Source organism: Myotis yumanensis, unplaced genomic scaffold (assembly GCF_028538775.1).
Source record: "Myotis yumanensis isolate MYYU_CA2020_CCGP unplaced genomic scaffold, mMyoYum1.0.hap1 SCAF_3, whole genome shotgun sequence".
In the NCBI taxonomy this organism is placed as follows: Eukaryota; Metazoa; Chordata; class Mammalia; order Chiroptera; family Vespertilionidae; genus Myotis; species Myotis yumanensis.
In genome coordinates this window covers 112,786,950-112,805,732 of record NW_027223754.1, presented here as the reverse complement: position 1 = coordinate 112,805,732, position 18,783 = coordinate 112,786,950, and the positions used below count along the sequence as shown (strand labels likewise).

General features: G+C 41.0%; 1 protein-coding gene across 1 annotated transcript in view; it reads left to right on the top strand.

Moving 5' to 3' along the window:
* The window catches only part of TEX26 (testis expressed 26), a 50,652-nt gene extending 32,742 nt beyond the window's left edge, over positions 1-17,910 (top strand). Inside the window, exons 6-8 of the mRNA XM_070407536.1 lie at positions 6,782-6,958; positions 9,001-9,162; positions 17,375-17,910. Coding sequence (XP_070263637.1) covers positions 6,782-6,958; positions 9,001-9,162; positions 17,375-17,457 — 422 coding nt within the window. The 3' untranslated portion in view covers positions 17,458-17,910. The remainder of the gene's footprint in view (positions 1-6,781; positions 6,959-9,000; positions 9,163-17,374) is intronic.
* The last annotated feature ends 873 nt before the right edge of the window (positions 17,911-18,783 follow it).

The window sequence follows — 18,783 nt, the reverse complement described above, 5'->3', positions numbered from 1 at the left end:
CTCAGGGTAGGGCTGATTGGGGGGTTGGGGCACCGCCCCCTATCACAGTCAAGGCAGGGTCGATGGGGAGGTTGCGGCGCCACCCCCTGTCACTCACAGAGCAGGGACCATCAAGGGGGTTGGGGCTCCGTACCCTGTCACACACAGAGTAGGGCCAATCAGGGGGTTGGGCGCTGCCCCCTGTCATGCACAGAGCAGGGCCCATCAGGGGGTTGAGGAGCTCCCCCATGTCATGCACAGAGTAGAGCTGATAGGGGAGTTAGGGCACCGCCCTCTATCACCCACAGAGTAGGTCCAATCAGGGGGTTGGGGCGCCGCCACTGTCACACTCAGGGCAGGGCCGATGGGGAGGTTATGGCTCTACCCTGTCACACACAGAGCAGGGCCTGTGGTGGTGGTGGTGGTGGGGGGGGGGTGTTGGGGCGCCGCACCCTGTCACACACAGAGCCACAGGGCGATCAGGGGGTTTGGGTGCTGCCCCCTGTCACACTGATCCGGTGCCAGGAGGCCTCGCAGCTCCGCTGATCCTGGTGCTGGGAGGCATATTACCCTTTTACTATATAGGATAGAGGCCTGGGGGCCGGCTGGTTTGCCCTGAAGGGTGTCCTGGATCAGGGTGGGGGTCTCCACTAGGGTGCCTGGCCAGCCTGGATGAGGGGATGATGGCTGTTTGCAGCTGGTCACACACCCTTCAGGGTGGGGGTCCCCACTAGGGTGCCTGGCCAGTCTGGGTGAGGGGCTGAGGGCTGCTTTCAGGCTGGCAGTTGTTGATTGAAGCTCCCAACCACTCCTTTTTTAAATTTTATTCTGGGTAAGCTTTAGCTCTGGCTCTAGCTCTAAGAGCAGGTATCTGGTTTGTTTTGGTTCTATAATCGAAACAATTTATAACTTCAGCTCTGAGATCCCAGCCTATATTTGTTAGAACGTTTCAAACTGCCAGCTCAGAGGCCGGCAAGTGAGGCGGGGAACATTGGAGTCTGCAGTCACTGGAGCAAGCAAGCCTCATGTTCGCTTCCAGCTGCCTGGCTGCCGGCCGCCATCTTGGCTGACAGTTAATTTGCATAAGGATATGCTGATTAGCCAATGGGAAGGGTAGCGGTCGTACACTAATTACCATGTTTCTCTTTTATTAGTGTAGATTGTGATATGATATAATATGTAAATATTTACCACTGAGCCAGGTGTTATTTTATGATTATGTCTCTTTTTACTTTTTTTCTACCAGAATTAATAAACTTTTTTCATTTGTCTACTTTTCTATGCACCGTCACTAATTTTTTTCAAGTACTTTGTCACACACTTACCAAGATTTTCCCCAAATACAGTTTCAGACATTGTATCAGTTGGAGATTTTACTGGAGAACTGACACCTTCCATTTCCTCTAATCTAGAAGAGTTGCTCTGTAAATTTGCCACCCAACTGTGTCCTGGTACTTTTTCATCATTCAGGCATTTCTTTGGCCTCTTCCTGCCCTGTATCTCATTTCCTGAGTCCACATATTTCCCTTCCCTCATTTTGCTAAGACACATCTTTTAGTAGCTTCCTATTAAAGGGGGTGTAGGAGGAACTTTTTGAGTATGTTCTTACCAATATGAAAATGTCTTTTTTTTCTTTCATTATATTTGTTGATAGTTTGTCTGGGTATAGAATTCTAAGATGAATATCATTTTCCCTCAAGTCCCTCAAATGACTTCTAGCACCCAGGACTGGTATGTAAAAGACTGATGTCATTTTGATTCCTGATTCTTTCATTTTTTTCCTGGAAGTTTTTAAGACCTTCTCTTTATTCTGGATACTGTAAAATTTCACATTTGCATGCATTACTGAGAATCTCATTTATTATGTTGGACAAACAGAGATTTTTTAAATCTGGAGACTTATGACCTTTGATTTTAGAAATTGTTCCCATATACTTTTTCCGTATTTTTCTCCCATTTCTTTTCTCTGTTCTCTTCTGGGACTCCTATGAGTTGGTTTGATCCTTCAATTTTCTTACATTTTTCTCTCCTACTATCTTTCTCTTTGTATTTTTATCATGTTTAATTAAAATGTTTTTACTTTTTAATCCAATTCTTTATGTTTTAAATTTCCAAGCTCTCTTTCTTCTCCTCTCTGATTATTTTCTAAAAATAATATTCTGTTCTTGTTTTGTGATGCAGCAATTCTCATAAATTTTAGGATATTTATGATATACTTTTTAGTGCTTTTATCTGTTCTTTGCTTAATCTCTATTTTTCTCTGTGTCTTAGTGGTCTAGTGAAAATCTAGGGGCTTTTTGTTCACATTTACAAGGGAGTGAAGGCAGATTTACTATGAAACTAATAAAACTTAAGTCTCACTTTTCTGGACTTTTTTTTCTTAGAGTGTATTTACTTAAAATATTAAGCTACAGGGTTCACAAAATCTGATTGGAGGTACTCACATCTGATTGGAAACTACATACAGAGATGGGGCTTGTTGTCTGGTGCTTGACTTAGGTAAACATTGGTTGTTGTATTCTGAGAGCAGGATTGGGGAAGGGGCTGAGAGCTTCCTGCTTGCTGTGCATACTCTTCCTGAATCCTCCTTTTTCTTTGGTCTAGAATCTCACTACACCCTTCTGTTAACTGGTGTGCCAGAAACCAGAACTCCTTTGATTCAAGTTTGCACTAAATAAATCTCTGGTTAGGAAGGGGATAAGATCAAAATATCTCCATATTGTAGATAAACATTAAGGGTCATGGAAAAACATCAGAAATGACAATATTCTTAAAGAACGTCATTGAGCTTCCAATCAAAGTTGTCCTTTCAGTATGTGCAAATTACCATGTGTTCTTGTGAAAATAAATGCCAAAGACCTGTCAAGACACTCTTCTAAATCTCTTAATTCTATTTGCTTCTCTCTCTCTCCATAGCCACTGCCTTCATTCAGGCTACCAATATCTCTCCCTCGAATGACCTCTAATCCAACTCCCTTTTCTGGTTTTGTCTCCTCTAGTTCATTGTCCATCCTATAGCCATAGTGAGTATAAATTACATCACTTTCCAGTTTAACATCCTTCAATGACTCCCCGTTGTCATCAGGGTCCTGTACAATCTTATTCTTGGCCACTGCTCCAGCATTTCCCCTCACCAGTCCCCACACTATGAGACTGATTGCTTTCCATCCTCCAGACTCACCAAGCCCCCTGCAGCCTCACACTTCACACACACTGCTGCTTCTCTGTGAACTGCCTCTCCCTTTCTTCTTTTAGCCCATGTCCATTCATCATTTAGGTCTAAATGCAAGCTGATTTTTCTCCCAGGAGTCTTCTCTCATCCCCCAAGTTTGGATCAATGGCCTTTCCATATGTTTTTATAGTTCCTCTTCTGCAGCATTTATCACATAGTATTGTAATTATCTATTTTTGAGGTGGGGGAGTATCTGTTTCTCTAATGCAGTACTTTAAGTTTTGGAAGCTCAGGGATCATGTATTACCTCAGTGTACTCATAATTGAATTATGGTGAATGAGTGAGAAGCACTAAAAGGTACTTTTTCCTCAAAAAATTCAGACTTGGAGAACTCTGCTTAGATGACTTATAATAGCAAATAAAAGCAACAGAATTGGTTCTCACTTGGCTATAGATTATGTGCCCAGGGTCCTAGTGGTTTTGAATGGTCCTTGCTGTAGGTTCACTTTTGGATTGGACCTTTCAACAGATGCCACACCTAATCTTAAAGGAGCCAGTCTCTCTCTTTGGGCTCTAAGTGATGTAGTATTTGTCACCATTATCAAATGGAAAAGAAACAAGTGGTACCTGAGCTCCTGAGGAGAGGGATGATGCTGGCCTTGGAGGGGTGGTTAGCTTTGGGCCAGCTTGTCTTGTCTGTCCATACTTCAGTACCACTATAGGGAATTCAGGTGTTGGTTGGGCCCCTTTGTATCAGGAACTTCTCTCCTTAATAATGCTGAAGAAAATCATTAACATGAAATTTTATAAAGGCAATGAAAGCATTAGTTGAGAACTAATAACAATTATTTTATGCATTTATTACATAGGCAGTCATTAGTTTGTGCTTCAGATTAATTGCTAATCGACAGCAATTATGTTCTAATTTTTCTTTTGTTCATTCATTAACTTAGTAAATATTTAATGAGGCCTATTACTGTGAAAAGTACTAAGGATCAATAAAGAATATAACAATCTTTTTCTTCAAAGAAACTCTGGGTAAGTCTAGGCCCCAATTATTGTGTTTTCTGGGTCTTCATCTCCAATTGCTCTACTTCTGTGTTGGTCCATACTGGTCCACATAGACCAACCCCTCCATAACCTTCAGAGCCTGGTTCCTAACTTATCTCTCCTGCTTCCCCCTAAGCTACTTTTCCCTGCCCTGCATACCTTCCACTCCCGGCAGACAGACTACATTTTATGAACACACTGTGTACCTTTTGCTTCAGTGTTGGTCCTTTGTCAAAGCACTCCTTTTGTTATGTCTGCCTTTTAATTCTCATCTTTCTTCCCTTTCCATAACAGAGCTCATTACACTCTCTCTGAGTTTCTGTAGCACCTATTCAAGGCTCTGAATCAGTGATTCTTAATCATATGAGAAGATTATTCACAATATAAGTGCCTGATTCCCACTGCTAGAAATTCTTGATGTCTGGGATGAGGTTCAGCAGATATAATTTGGAAAAATCATCCCAGTTATTTCTGATGCATTATCTCCATGTAATAATTATTTATCTAAGTGTTATACTTGCAAGACATCACATTCCACATGTGTTTGTACTGTATCTTTTTTTGTAATCATGCTTATTTGAGGTTATCTTAAGGTAGAACAATGGCTTAATTATCTCTAACCTTGGCACAGAACACATATAGGAACTAAACACATTTGCTTTTGAGTAGGAACATCAAGTATTTCAATAGGAATTTGTTTTTCTCCTATGAAGCTATTAGTAATTTATAGAATCCAAGTTATAGATGGTGTTTACAAGGAAAAATCCCAGATGATTTTCCAAAATATTTTAAGAGATCTCTGATTTTGAGCTCTAGAGTTTCCTACTCTCTATAACCTTGTATTCTCCTGAGGCAGCTTATAGGTTCATTATGAGGGTCATTGAGTACCCACATCCTCTCTTCCTGAGTCATCTAAATTAAAAGCATGCTGATCTAGACAGAGATAATTTTTAAAAAATCAATAACAAAATGCTCCTGGATGCCAGTAGATAACATCACATATTGTATGATGTACAATGTACATTTGAATGTATTTCGAAAAGACCTATTGAAAAACCTCAGAGAGAAGGCAGGACGGAGGGGTTAGAGATCAACCAAAGGACTTGTATGCATGCATATTAGCATAACCAATGGACACAGACACTGGGGCAGTGGTGGCTTGTTCTGGGGGGCAGAAATCGTGGGGGGGTGGTCAATCGGGGAAAAAGGACACATAAAAAAGAAAAACTAATTGGGAACAAGAATTCACTTTAGTTTCAATAGTAATTGGCACCCTTTGGACATTGCTTATGACATCCATGATTTTAACACCTTTGTCCTGAATAAAGTTGGGAGTGTATGCTTCTGAACCAACATTTTGTAGCAAGAATTAAAGGTGAACTCATGTAAGTGAGAAGGTTATGACCATCTCCTCTAGAATCTGGTCGAGTGCTATGAAACTTAGCATTCAATTAGTGCTTAATAAATATCTAATGAATATCTATACTAATAATAGAGGAATATGCAAATTGGCTGGGACACCATCATGTAATGGGGACAGGGCCATGGCGGAGAGCTCTCAGCATGCCTGCGCCAGGGGTCCAAAGCATGCAGAGAGGAAGGGAGAGCAGATAGGCAGTTAGGGGGATCAGGCCAGGAGTGGAGAGCAGATAGGCAGTTAGGGCAATCAGGTCAGGAGGGGAGAGCAGATAGGGGGATCAGGCCAGCAGGGGGGAGCAGTTAGGGTGATCAGGTCAGCAGGAAAGAGCAGTTAAGGGCCATCAGGCCAGCAGGGGAGCAGTTAGGGGCATCAGGCAGGCAGGCAGGTGAGAACTTAGAAGCCAGTGGTTCCAGTTTGTGAGAGGGATCCTGGATTGGAAAGGGTGCAGGCTGGGCTGAGGGACCTCTCCCCCCCAACCCCCGCACGAATTTTGTGCACTGGGCCTCTAGTAGATAATGATTATAGAATATTTGTTAACAGATTTATTTCAAAGAAATAATAGTGGTATTGTCCACTAACAACAATGATGTTACCTAACCCTCCACAGTAAGGAATAAGCTTTGAGTGGTAATGGGGATGATATACAATGCTCCATCTAGGGCTGTCAGGTGCAGCAAATAAGAATACAAGATGTCCAGTTAAATTTGAATGATATAAAGTAGATAAATACTGAGTACTTACCTAAACTTACACTAAAAATTATACATTATTTGAAATTCAAATTTAACTGGCATCCTGTTTTATATGGCGACCCTAGCCCTATCTAAAGCACCTCTCCCTGCTCCCTAACCCTGCCCCAAGGACAAGGCAGGCCGCTGGAGTGAGGAATGCCTTTTGAGAACAAAGAGTACTCCTAACCAACAAAACATGTATTCATTAGAAACTGCTTCTAATCACTTGAGCGTATACTTCCTGTGCCTGATAAAGCAGAAAATTATTTCTTGATTGAAATTGACCATCCAGTAAATATAAAAAGAGTGAGGTTTAGTGTGATAAATTGGAAGCTACTGCCAGAAGCTAAGTGGAATGAAAATATGATGCTATTTAGAAATAACTGACAAGGAGTAATCATTGCCTTTTGTTTCCAACCTCACCCCAGCTCAGAAGATTAAGCAAAGTTCTCAGATGTTTCTGGAACAGAAAAAGTTACTTTCCCACCCCACAGACACCGAATTTCGACGCAATTACCAAGTTCCAGCTAAAATTCCTGAGTTTCAGAATTTTAGTTTCAAATATGGATGCTACTCACGCCCACCAATCGCTTCTCAGGGTCTAGGTAAGTGCACCTGTAGCTTTTATTTATTTTATTTTTCACATGTAGCTTTTTACAATTTTTTATTTTTTTCTCATCTGCTTTCACTTTTGTTGTTGTTGATGTTAATGCTCACCCGAGGACATTTTTCCATTAACTTTTAGAGAGAGTGGAAAGGAGGGGAAGAGGAAGATAGATAGAAACATTGATGTGAGAGAGACACATTGATTGGTTGCCTACCTCGTGCACTCTGACTGGTGCCTGGGATTGAGCCTGCAACCGAGGTACATAACCTTGACCATAATCAAACCCATGACCTTTTAGTCTGTGGGCTAATGCTCTATCCACTGAGCCAAACCAATTAGGGCTCACCTATAGCTTTTCAAGCAACTTTAGGGCAACCACTTTGGGTCCCCTCCCTGTTAGAGGGAGTCCATCTATCACTAAATTTTGCTTCTGTTAACAAAAAAGAAAAGCAAACAAACAAAAATTAAGCAACTTCATAGATGTTATCCTCTTGCTTAAAGATTCCTCTTAATCTTAATAAGAGTCTCAGAGAATGACAGTGATCCCTGAATGGAATTAAAACTATGCCTCCATAGTACCTCCCCTCAAATTCAGGGAATGAGTAAGTCTCAAAGAGAAATGACTGCTTATTCCAAGAAATGAGTGCATCCTCAGCCTGGGAGGGACAGGTGTCGGGATTGGGGGACACCCCCCTCCATTATAATGTGAAAAGAAGAATTCAGTTTCTATAAATTTATAGGAAAAGAGATTAGGTGGGAATCAAATTGTCTTGTCAATTATTCACTGAAAGTTTATCCACAAGGCACACCCTTCAAGCAACTTCATATTTAAGAGGTGGGTGTGTATGTGACTGAGATTTCTACTGCTTTCAACAGAAAAAGTTCCGTGACCCAGCCACCTCCACACTGCTGGTTGAGAGTTGGGTGTCATTTTGAGATAGTGATTGATTCCTGGCATTGAGTTGGGACCAAGTAGTACTTTACACAGAAATCACAGAACAGATGCTCAGCATCTGGGGTTAGAAGGTAGCCGAGAAGTGACTTGTTCTAGATTCTCACTTCCTATGTGAGTCACTGCTAAACCATACTTGCCAAGGGGTGATATCATCACTGCTCAGACTCTTCAGAGGAGTACTCATTCCCAAGGAGCTCTTTCATTCTTAGATATTTTAACTGTTTGAACATTCTGAACAGTTAGAATCTTTCTTGCTCAACTTCTAGCCAATTTTTCTTCTTCCCACAGAGTATAAATCTGTTGTTCTATGAAAACCTTAGTACATGGCTTCTAAGTCTCCTGCACTAAAAGCATTTTCAGACCCTAAAAATACTACTCAGATGTGGTGTCCAGTCCCCTCACCTACCCAGTCCCTACATCAGGCCTATGGTTCATTTCAAGGAGGCAACTTGGAACTGAAGCAGTATTTAAGGTGTTCTCCTGGTTTACAAAGATTGGACAAATTGTGGACAGATTCTCACATCATCTTAATTGCTTTTATTTACTTATTTTTTTGGTAACTCCATGACTACTAGAACCCACATTAAATGAGCAGTGTTCAGGATCAAATGTGAGTGGCTGGCACCTCACACCTCCCTTAGTCTGAATGTGCAATGAGTGCTGACTGTAGATGCCATCCTTGTTCCAAACTGCTCCTCGTATGGCACCTGGTGGAGGCCTCTTTATGTGTGAGTCCCAGTCTTTCCGGGAGATGGCATGAAAGGGAAACAAAGCAGGAGGCAAATGCTATCCTCCTAACATGCTGACCTGCAGAAGAGTTGATTGCAGGGAAAACTTCTTTTCTGAAATTAGTGGTCAAACTCAACCTTCTGGTGATCATCTCCAACTCCTCCCACTCCCACAGTAACAGTGCTGAGTCCCAGTCACTCTGCCTACCCGAGTCACTCACACAATGCCTCCTGTTCCCGCACCATTAAGTAGACATCAGGTTGGACTCAGGGCTGTCAGGGCATGCTCAGCCAATAAAGGCAGAAGTGCCTTGTTTGGTGAGAACATCTGTCTTTCCTTCCCTGGTTTCCCCCTAGTCCCTTCAGTACTATGCAGCCACATGGAGAATCAGGACCGCACAAAGAAGCAGACCATATACCAGAGTGACTACGGGAAAGCCTACCTGGATTTCTTAATGATCTTGAACTCATTTACTCCCTCTCAAGTAACCGAGTACCTGCAAAGTGTTTCCTGCAAAGGTAAGATGAGGTCTTGAGTTACTTGTTCATGAATTTACAGGTCATAATACATTGTTTTACATGAAATAGAAATTGTTCCAACTTCCAGACACTGTAGTTAAATGTTCACAAAAAGAAAAATATTGCCTCAAAATTTCCATAGTTTTTGTGCAAACCTCAACCCATTGAAAATAAATTTCCCTTAAAAGAGGCCCCAGTAACTATATTCCCACTTATTAAAAAGGAAACAAAGCTTTTCATTTCATTTCTAACCTTACTTGCCTGTGGCTGAATTGTTCCAGGGTGACTTTTGCTTATAGTTAATGGTTTTCTCCAGTGGCTGTGTGTACTGTCTCATAGATTTCTTTTATTCTGTGTAATCTTTATTTCCTGTTTGGTAGTACTTTTCTGTGACAGGTGTTTTAGGGTACATGAGTATTTTCACATGTCATATCCTCAAAGAGAGTAAGTGCCATTCCCAGTACCTGTTGACCCACTCCATCTAACAAGGACTTATCCCAGGTTGGGGCCTAGTGACAGGAATCTACTCTGGAACTTCTCAGGGCAACTGGCCAGTCTGGACATGGAAAGTGTGAACTCAGAGAAGAGGAATTGGAAGGGAGGAAATGATACTCATCTGACAGCTGCCTCTCAGCACCCAATGCTAGTGTTCATGTCCTATGATTCCTCATTTTTAAGCACATGCAAACATGTATATTTATTTAAAGTGTATACATATACCACTAAACTAATGTATTATGTTTATTGTAAATCAGAAAAAATGTTGAAGGAGAAATAAGAGCAAACATAATAGAGGTTATAGTATTCCTCCTTGCACCTAGTGGACCATCTCGTTCGCCCTACCTGTGTTCTAGGCTATGTGGTGGTCACTGCCTTGTTCCGTGCCCTGTGGTCAGGCTTGAACTCAGAAGAACTACCAGCTACTCAGTAACCTTCCACCTTCTCTTGGGTCCCCAGTTTCTGTCAGCAGCCATGATCAGAAGAGCTTCCTCTGAAATCCTTGATGAAACTCTTTTATTCGTGGATTTGCTGCTCCACACCAGACTGAAACCCTGCTGGAGGCAAGACTGAAAAGGGGATGTGTGTGAATGTGCTTGTGTGTGTGTGAATGTGCTTGTGTGTGTGTGAATGTGCTTGTGTGTGTGTGTGTGTGTGTGTGTGTGTGTTTGTGTGTGTGGTACCTTTCACGCTCACAGACTAAGGGCTGATGCCCTAAAGACCCCTAAAAGAGCTTGAGTGTTGGATCTCAAAAAGGTACCAGCAGCAGATGTCCTGCCTCGCTCTAAGGCAGAAGCAAAAGTCTGTATTTCCCATCGGGAACTTCATTCCTGTTAACAGATGCCTCTGGGCCAGTATGACACTCAGAAAGACATCGAGGGGCTCCTTGAAAGGTAGAGTCCATCTCAGATCTTCCCAGGAGGCAGAGCAGAAGTGTGCAGTGGGCCAAGCCTGCTCTTTGAGCCTTTCGCCAGTTTGGGTTCAGATGTATAAAACCATCATCTGCATTTTATCAGGGCTGAGCTCACCTCTAGAAGCCACCATCTGTTTGACCTGTAGATTGAGTATTTCTGTCTTTTGGAGGCAGATGCTCCCGTCTGCCCAGAACTTGGGACACAGATGGAGCTGTCCCTTCTCTGCCCACATGGAAACCATGCAGGCTGCTGGGCCCCTCTGTTCTTGTCTGTGTGTCATTTGCAATCAGAGCCTCAGCCATGTGTCCTGAGTGTGAACAAACACTCCTTAGAGTGCTCTGGCAGCCTCTGCTCCACTTCCTTGGGTAAACTGATCCTTCACAGAAACACTGTCCCCAGTTGAGTTTTTCTCCCTGGACGGTTGAGACATGACCTGTTACCTGACAAGGTAGCTTTGGGGCCAGTCTGGGCATTGGTTTCTTCTTAGCTGACCTGCTTCCCTGGGTCCCTTGGGACAGCACAGAGGGCAGGCACCCCAAAGCTCAGGCCCTGCAGCCTTGCCGCTTTGCACTTACTTGAGTCATGTAGGATTTGCTTCCAGTGGGTTCTAGTTTTTCTTTCTTAGCTTTGCTTTAGAGTGGCCTGCTCATCAATGCCAGCTGTGCCAGAGGCTGGCAAGCAAGTAGGAGGCTCCCTTGAATTCTGAAGCCAAAACCTCTTGTCATGTCCACTGTCTGGGATGACACTAATACTTTTCTGGCAAATATCTCAGCAGAGCTCATTTGTGGCATAGCTGACTAGGTATGCAAGAGAATGCAAACTGGGCAGGTATGTTAGGTTGACTTATCACCACAGCTTCAGTTATTTTATGGGATTATACCTCTTAGCACAGGAGCCCATTCAGGTTTAGTTTGAACAAGAGAGGGGAAGGGGAAGGATCAGTATAATGGCCTAAGTCAGGGGCTGGGGAGGTGGCGGGGTGAAGCAGGACTGAGAAAACTCCAGGAAAACACAAAATAAAGCCTGAGAAGAAGGAAGGAGGGGCACCTGATGGTGAACTTTTTGTTCCTGCTAACTCTGCATGTAGCTCTTTGGTATTGAGTTTCTGTATTTACAACTTGAGGAAATTGAACTAGATGTCTGTAGTGGCCAATCCGTTTTCAAAATGGGTTTAATCTTCAAGTGATTCAAACATCCTGAGCAGCTTACCCTTTGGGCCTCTGTTATATATTGGTTAAGACAGTCATCTCCCCACTCACTCCCCCTTGAAAGACAAAATTATCTGAAATCTGCTTTTCAGAATTTTAGTTTGTTGGAGTAGAGTTGCCCGTAGTATTGTTTAACAATCATTTGTATTTCTGTGGGGTCTGTTGTTATTTCGCCTCTATCATTTCTGATTTGGTTTATTTGGGACCTTTCTCTTTGCTTCTTGGTGAGCCTGGCAAGGGGTTTGTCAATCTTGTTTATCCTTTCAAAGAACCAGCTCTTGGTTTCATTGATTTTCTGTATTGTTTTTTTGGTCTCTATGTCATTGATTTCTGCTCTAATCTTTATTATCTCCTTCCTTCTGCTCACTCTGGGGTTTTCTTGTTGCTCTCTTTCTAATTCTTTGAGTTGTAGAGTTAGATGATTAACTACCATTTTTTCTTGTTTTTTGAGATAGGCCTGTAGAGCTATAAACTTCCCTCTCAGGACTGCTTTCATTGTGTCCCAGAGGTTTTGGATTGTTGTGTTTTCATTGTCATTAGTATCCAGGATGTTTTTAATTTCTTCTTTGATGTCATCGGTAACCCAATCAATATTTAATAACATGCTATTCAGCTTCCAAGTGTTTGAGTATTTGGGTTGTTTTTATTGTAGTTTATTTCTAACATTATGCCATCGTGGTCTGAGAAGATGCTTTTTATGATCTCAATCTTCTTGAATTTGTGGAGACTTTGCTTGTGACCCAATATGTGGTCTATTTTTGAATATGTCCCATGAGCACCTGAGAGGAATGTATATTCCGCAGCTGTGGGGTGTAGTGTTCTGAAGATGTCAATTAAGTCCATCTGATCTAGTGAGTCATTTAGGATTGCTGTTTCTTTGCTGATTGTTTGTCTAGCGGATTTATCCAGTGATGTCAGTGGTGTATTAAAGTCCCCTACTATGATTGTGTTATTGTCGATATCTCCTCTGATATCTTCCAGAAGTTTTCTTATGTATGTGGGTGCTCCTGCATTGGGTGCATATATGTTTACCAGGGTTATATCTTCTTGTTGTATTGATCCCTTTAGTATTATAAAGTGGCCTTCCTTATCTCTGGTTATGGCCTTCACTTTGAGATGTATTTTGTCAGATATAAGTATTGCTACCCCAGCTTTCTTTTCCTTTCCATTTGCGTGAAAGATATTTTTCCATCCCTTCACTTTCAGTCTGTGTGAGTCCTTTCCAATGAGGTGGGTCTCTTGTAGACAGCAGATGTATGGGTCATGTTTTTTTATCCATTCAGCCACTCGATGTCTTTTATTTGGAGCATTTAGTCCATTTACATTTAAAGTTATTATTGAAAGGCACTTGTTTGTAGCCATTTCTTTTTTGTGTGTGTGTGGCTGTTTTCTTTCTGAGCTTGATATTTCTTCTTTTACACCAGTCCCTTTAGCATTTCTTGCATGGCTGGCTTGGTGGTGATAAACTCCCTTAGCCCTTTTTTGTCTGTGAAGCTTCTTATTTCCCCTTCAATTTTGAATGGTAGCCTTGCTGGATAGAGTATTCTTGGATTCAGTCCTTTGCTTTGCATCACTTTGTAGATTTCCGTCCATTCTTTTCTGGCCTGATGTGTTTCTGTTGAGAAATCATTTGATAATCTAATGGGAGATCCCTTGTATGTTACTTTCCGCCTCTCTCTTGCAGCCTGTAAGATTCTCTCTTTATCCTGAACATTTGCCATGGTAATTATGATGTGTCTTGGTGTGGGTCTTTTTGGGTTCACCTTGTTTGGGACTCTCTGGGCTTGTGTGACTTTTTTCTTCCCCACCTCAGGGAAGTTTTCTGATATTATTTCTTCGAATAGGTTTTCTAATCCATGTTCATCTTTCTGTTGTTCTGGCACCCCTATTATTCGTATGTTGTTTCGTTTCATGTTGTCCCAAAGTTCCCTTAGGCTCTCCTCCTGTCTTTTAATTTTTTTCTCCATTTTCAGTACAGTTTGAGTGTGTTTTGCTTCCTTGTCTTCTAATTCACTGATTCGGTCCTCCGCTTCTCCCAGTCTACTGTTGATACTTTCAATGGTGTTTTTTATTGCAGCTATGTTGCTCTTCATTTCTTCTTGGGACTTACTTAAGTTGTTGATTTTTTCATCTGTTTCTTCTAGCTTCTTGCATACGTAGTTGAGTTTTTCATCTGTTTCTTCTTGCTTCTTGAACATCCGGTGCATGTACTCTAGGAACCTTATTCTGAATTCTTTTTCCGTCATGTTGCATATCTCTGTCTCACTTAGCTGCTTTTCTGGCGAGTCCTCCTTTTCTTTCCTTTGGGGGTTTCTTTGTCTACCCATGTTTGATCTCACTGACATTACTAGTTGTTGAATCGTTCAGTGGCTGGACCCTGGGTGGCAGTGGCTGCTCCCTGGGTGGCAGTGGCTCCTCGGTCTGTGGTTGCTCCTTGGGCGGTTGTGGTAGCAGCGGCTCCTCTGTTGATAGCAGGGCCTCTGATGGGTGCTGTTCACAGTTGTGGTGGCTCTTCTGGCTGGTGGAGGGAGGCTTCAGACGCAGCAACTGTTCCCCAGGCAGAGCATGTGGTGATCAGGAGGCCGCTGTTGCTTGAATCTTTCCGTGGAGGGGTGCAGGTCTCCCCTTGGCTCTTGCAGTCGCGCTGTTTGCAAATCGTTGCCTCCGGGTTAGTAGCCGATCTCTGGATGCAGGTAAACGCTGCCTGAGATGGCGCGGTCTCGCCACTGCGCTGGCACCCAGAGGGAGGTTTCAGCCTCAATCTCTAACCATCCGCATTTTTTAGGAGTTTTCTGTCTTTCCTGGCTGCAGACTGTCTCTCAGCTGAACCTCCCCAGCTTGATCGGGCTGATTGTTACCCGTTTCAGCTGCTCGCCCCTATCTGGTCCGGGACAAAGCACCAACACGTCCGTCTAAGCCTCCGCCATTTTCTCCAACCTTCAGAATTTTAAGCTAAGACTCTCCCCCCTCCCCATCTGTTCCTCCAATTAAAACTTCTATGTATATGGCTATTCAAAGGGGTTTTCTTCCTAGGGCATGTTCAGTATTGCTAAAAATGCATTTATTTACTCACTCAATCAGCATCATTAATCGAATACCTATAACGTTCATTTGTTACAAAGATACATAAAAAACAAACCCTCCTTCTTAGGGGGAGACAATGCATAGTTATCATGGCTTGTCAATAAAATACTCTGTAGGTCCAGTAGAAGCCTGTGAGGGATATTCTCAACCCTTTGGGCCAACAGTGGTTAGGGAAGGCTGCTCAGAGGAGGCCTCCTTTGCGTGACAAGGATGACTTGGGTGACAAGGAGAAGCAGGGCCATTCCTAAGCAGATGAAACAGCATAAACAAAATCATGGGGTCTAAATCTGCATCTATGCATAATAAATATGGATAGCATTTGGATTACAACTGGCAGCCTTTCTGAACAGTTTTAAATTGACATTAAATTTGACACAATCTCATCCTTTTTATTAATTTATGCCAAACTTGATTCATCTCATATGCTTATCTTTAGTATCAAAGATTATTTTTTGCTCCTCTTAAAATCAACTCTTTGATATAAGATTGAAAAATAGAGACATTTTAGGCTGAAAATTAGGACTGACAGTAGCCAATATTGGCACTATGGAGCAATACATTGCTAGTAGTTGTACAATAGTACAATTATTCTGGAAATAGATCTGGAAGTTTCTCATAAAGTTCAAAATATACCTACATTCAATAAATGTAGGTATTCAATAAAGTTCAACATATACCTACTCTATGACCCAGAAATTCCGCTTCTACATACTTACCGCCCCACCCCTCCCTCCCCACACCCATAAGATTTTTCAATCTTATATCAAAGAGTTGATTTTAAGAGGAGCAAAAAATAATCTTTGATACTAAAGATAAGCATATAAGATGAATCAAGTTTGGCATAAATTAATAAAAAGGATGAGATTGTGTCAAATTTAATGTCAATTTAAAACTGTTCAAAAAGGCTGCCAGTTGTAATCCAAATGCTATCCATATTTATTATGCATAGATGCAGATTTAGACCCCATAAAGTTTCTCATAAAATTCAACATATACCTACTCTATGACCCAGAAATTCCACTTCTACATACCGTTCCCCCTCCCCCCCGCAAAAAGCAAGGCCCACAAAAAGACTTGTACAAACATGTTTAGAACCATTGTATTCTTAATAGTCCCAAACTGGATACAACCTGAATCTCCATCATCAACAAACGGTGATATAGTCACATAATGAAGTAGTACTAGCTAATAAAGAATGAATTATTGATATATTCAAAACAGGGTATGAACCTCAAAAACAGTGTGCTGAGCAAAATAATCCAGACACCAAATAATATATTTTATATGATTTAATTTATTCTAACTTCTACAACAGGCAAAACCAATCTATGAGGAAGGAGATCCTACCTAGGACCTTAACTATCTTGGGGTTGGAGGTATTGACTGGGAAAAAGCATGATGGTTTTTTTTGGGGGGCGTGGACATGATTCACACTATGATATGGGTGTGGGTTACACATGTGCAGGTGTCAAGCCATTGAATTGCACTGGAAGATTAGTGCATTACACTCTTCATAAAGTATAAATTTTCATAAAGTGTGAGATTCCATTTTAAAAAATGCTGGGGTCCAAAGATCTGGGTAGGGTAGGGATGGATCAAAATTAAATGTGAGATTACAAAAACAAATAAATGCAAGCCTAATTGAAGAGAAAACAGGAACAAGTTCACACACAAACACACATCTGATCTATAGACCCCACTGGCTTTGAAACATCGACCGTGATAACATGTGATCACTTGCATTATTTCTTTCTTTTGGTTATTCTGGTTTGGGCTGCACATGTGACAATTGCTAGGCATGAGCAAAGTTTTACAGCTCCACTCTATACTATTTAAAAATATATAATTAGGATTAGGGAACCACAGATGTTCAGGCCAGGCAAGATTCTTTGTTTTCCAGACAGGGGAATTGAAGGTCCTTCCCATAGTTATTTAACACTCAAGAACAGTAAAGCCTACCAACATTGGTAGAAAGAAAAACAGCCCTGGCCTTAATGAAACTTTTGAAATAATGGTCTCTGTTATTTACCATCACTATGTACTACTATGAACCCAGTGATAAAGGGTAAAGCTATAGTATTTATTGAATGTCTCTATGGACCAGGCACTGTCTAGGTGCCTCACACACAGCATTCCTAACCATTCCCACACCTGTGCAAAGTAACTACTATTACCTGAATTCAAAGATAAGAAAATAAAAAAGGAGGTCAAATGACTTGCTAATACTTGCCAGTGCAGAACTGAAACCTGCATCTATTTCATTCCCAAACCCATGCTCTTTCCATAAAAACTTGCTAATCCCTTGAATATTATTTGCTCTATTTAATCAGTAGTCACACAACTGTGCCTTTTTAGCCATTAGACATAATATTCTTTGATTACTTTGGTTTCATCAAATTTGTACATAGAGTACTATTATAAGATATTTGCCTCTCTCCTAGAATTTCTCTATTTAGCACTTAAATAGTTAAATGGAAATTTTCATTCTATTTTTCTTCATAATTTCAGACAGAAAAATTCTTGATCGCTTTATTCGCTCTTACTATGACATTGACAAAGGGATGAATGAAAAAGGAAAACAGTCCAGGTGAAGAAAATCTGAAAATCAATGAAAGGGCCTATGGGGCCATTTTATAAAAACATCAAGGAAAAACAATATCCAAATTGTTCCAAATATGATATTCATGACTTTGTGTAATTTTGTTTTCTTTCAAGGCTATAAATCCCTATCCCATATCCCAACAAAGCTCTTAACTGTATCCAGTAGGTTTTAATATAAAGTGTTTTCAGCCTTAGCCAGTTTGGCAGTGGATAGGACGCTTGCCCTCAGACTAAAGGGTTGAGGTTCCATTCCAGTCAAGGGCCGTAGGTTGCAGGTTGATCTCAGTGAGGCCCCTATGGGAGGCAACTAGTCGATGTGAGTGTGTCTCTTTCACATTGATGTTCTCTGTCTCTCTTCCTCCCTTCCATTCTCTCTAAAAATATCCTTGGTTGAAGCTTAACAAAAATAAAATAAAATAAAATAAAGTGTTTTCCTATTTTCTATTGAGTACTTAATCTGTGATTTTAATTTAGACTTCCTCTTTAAAACAGGAATTATGTGGAAGAGGTTTCTTAATTTTCTAATAATTACAGGATTAAAAATATTTTTAATATTGATTTTGTATTTGAAAGTACAAAAACATGCTTTGGGAAATTTAGCAAAGTTTTCTCTTATGCCAAGTACATAGGTAATTTGTGTATTACATAAATATAAAAAAAGAAAAAATGTATAGTTTATTGTATTTTTCAAACCTCTGTATCTGTTCTTTAGTAATATACTTGAACTGTCAAGTTCTAAAAGAATATTAAAAACATTCCACAATAAAAATCTTTTCATCAATATCTGCTTATGTTTCTGGGATTTTGCTATGTTGTTTACCTCTTAATGTTTATGACTTATACACAACTTGTTCATTGATTAACTTTTTCTCATTACATTTTTCCTCTTTCACCTTGTTAATGCTTTTGTCCTTGAGTTACATTTTAGTTTATATTAATGCTGACTTTATATTTTTCCCTTTGTATTTGCTTAGTATATGTTTGCTTTGTCTTAATTTCCAGTCTTGCTTTGTAACTTTGTCTCTGTGTATTCCTAGAAATAACTTATGTCTGGGTTTTATATTATAACTAATATCAGAGTCTATGTCTTTCAAGTCTTGCAATCTATATATATAAAACCCTAATATGCAAATAGACCGCATGGCTAAACAACTGAACAACCGAACAACCAGTCGCTATGACATGTGCTGACCACTAGGGGTACGCATGGAACATGGCAGGTGTCTGCAGCAGAGCGCAGAACATGGCAGGGGATGGTGGAGCAGGTGAGCAGGGGCACCAGACTAAGACAGGACACCAGTCGTTGTCATCAGGGT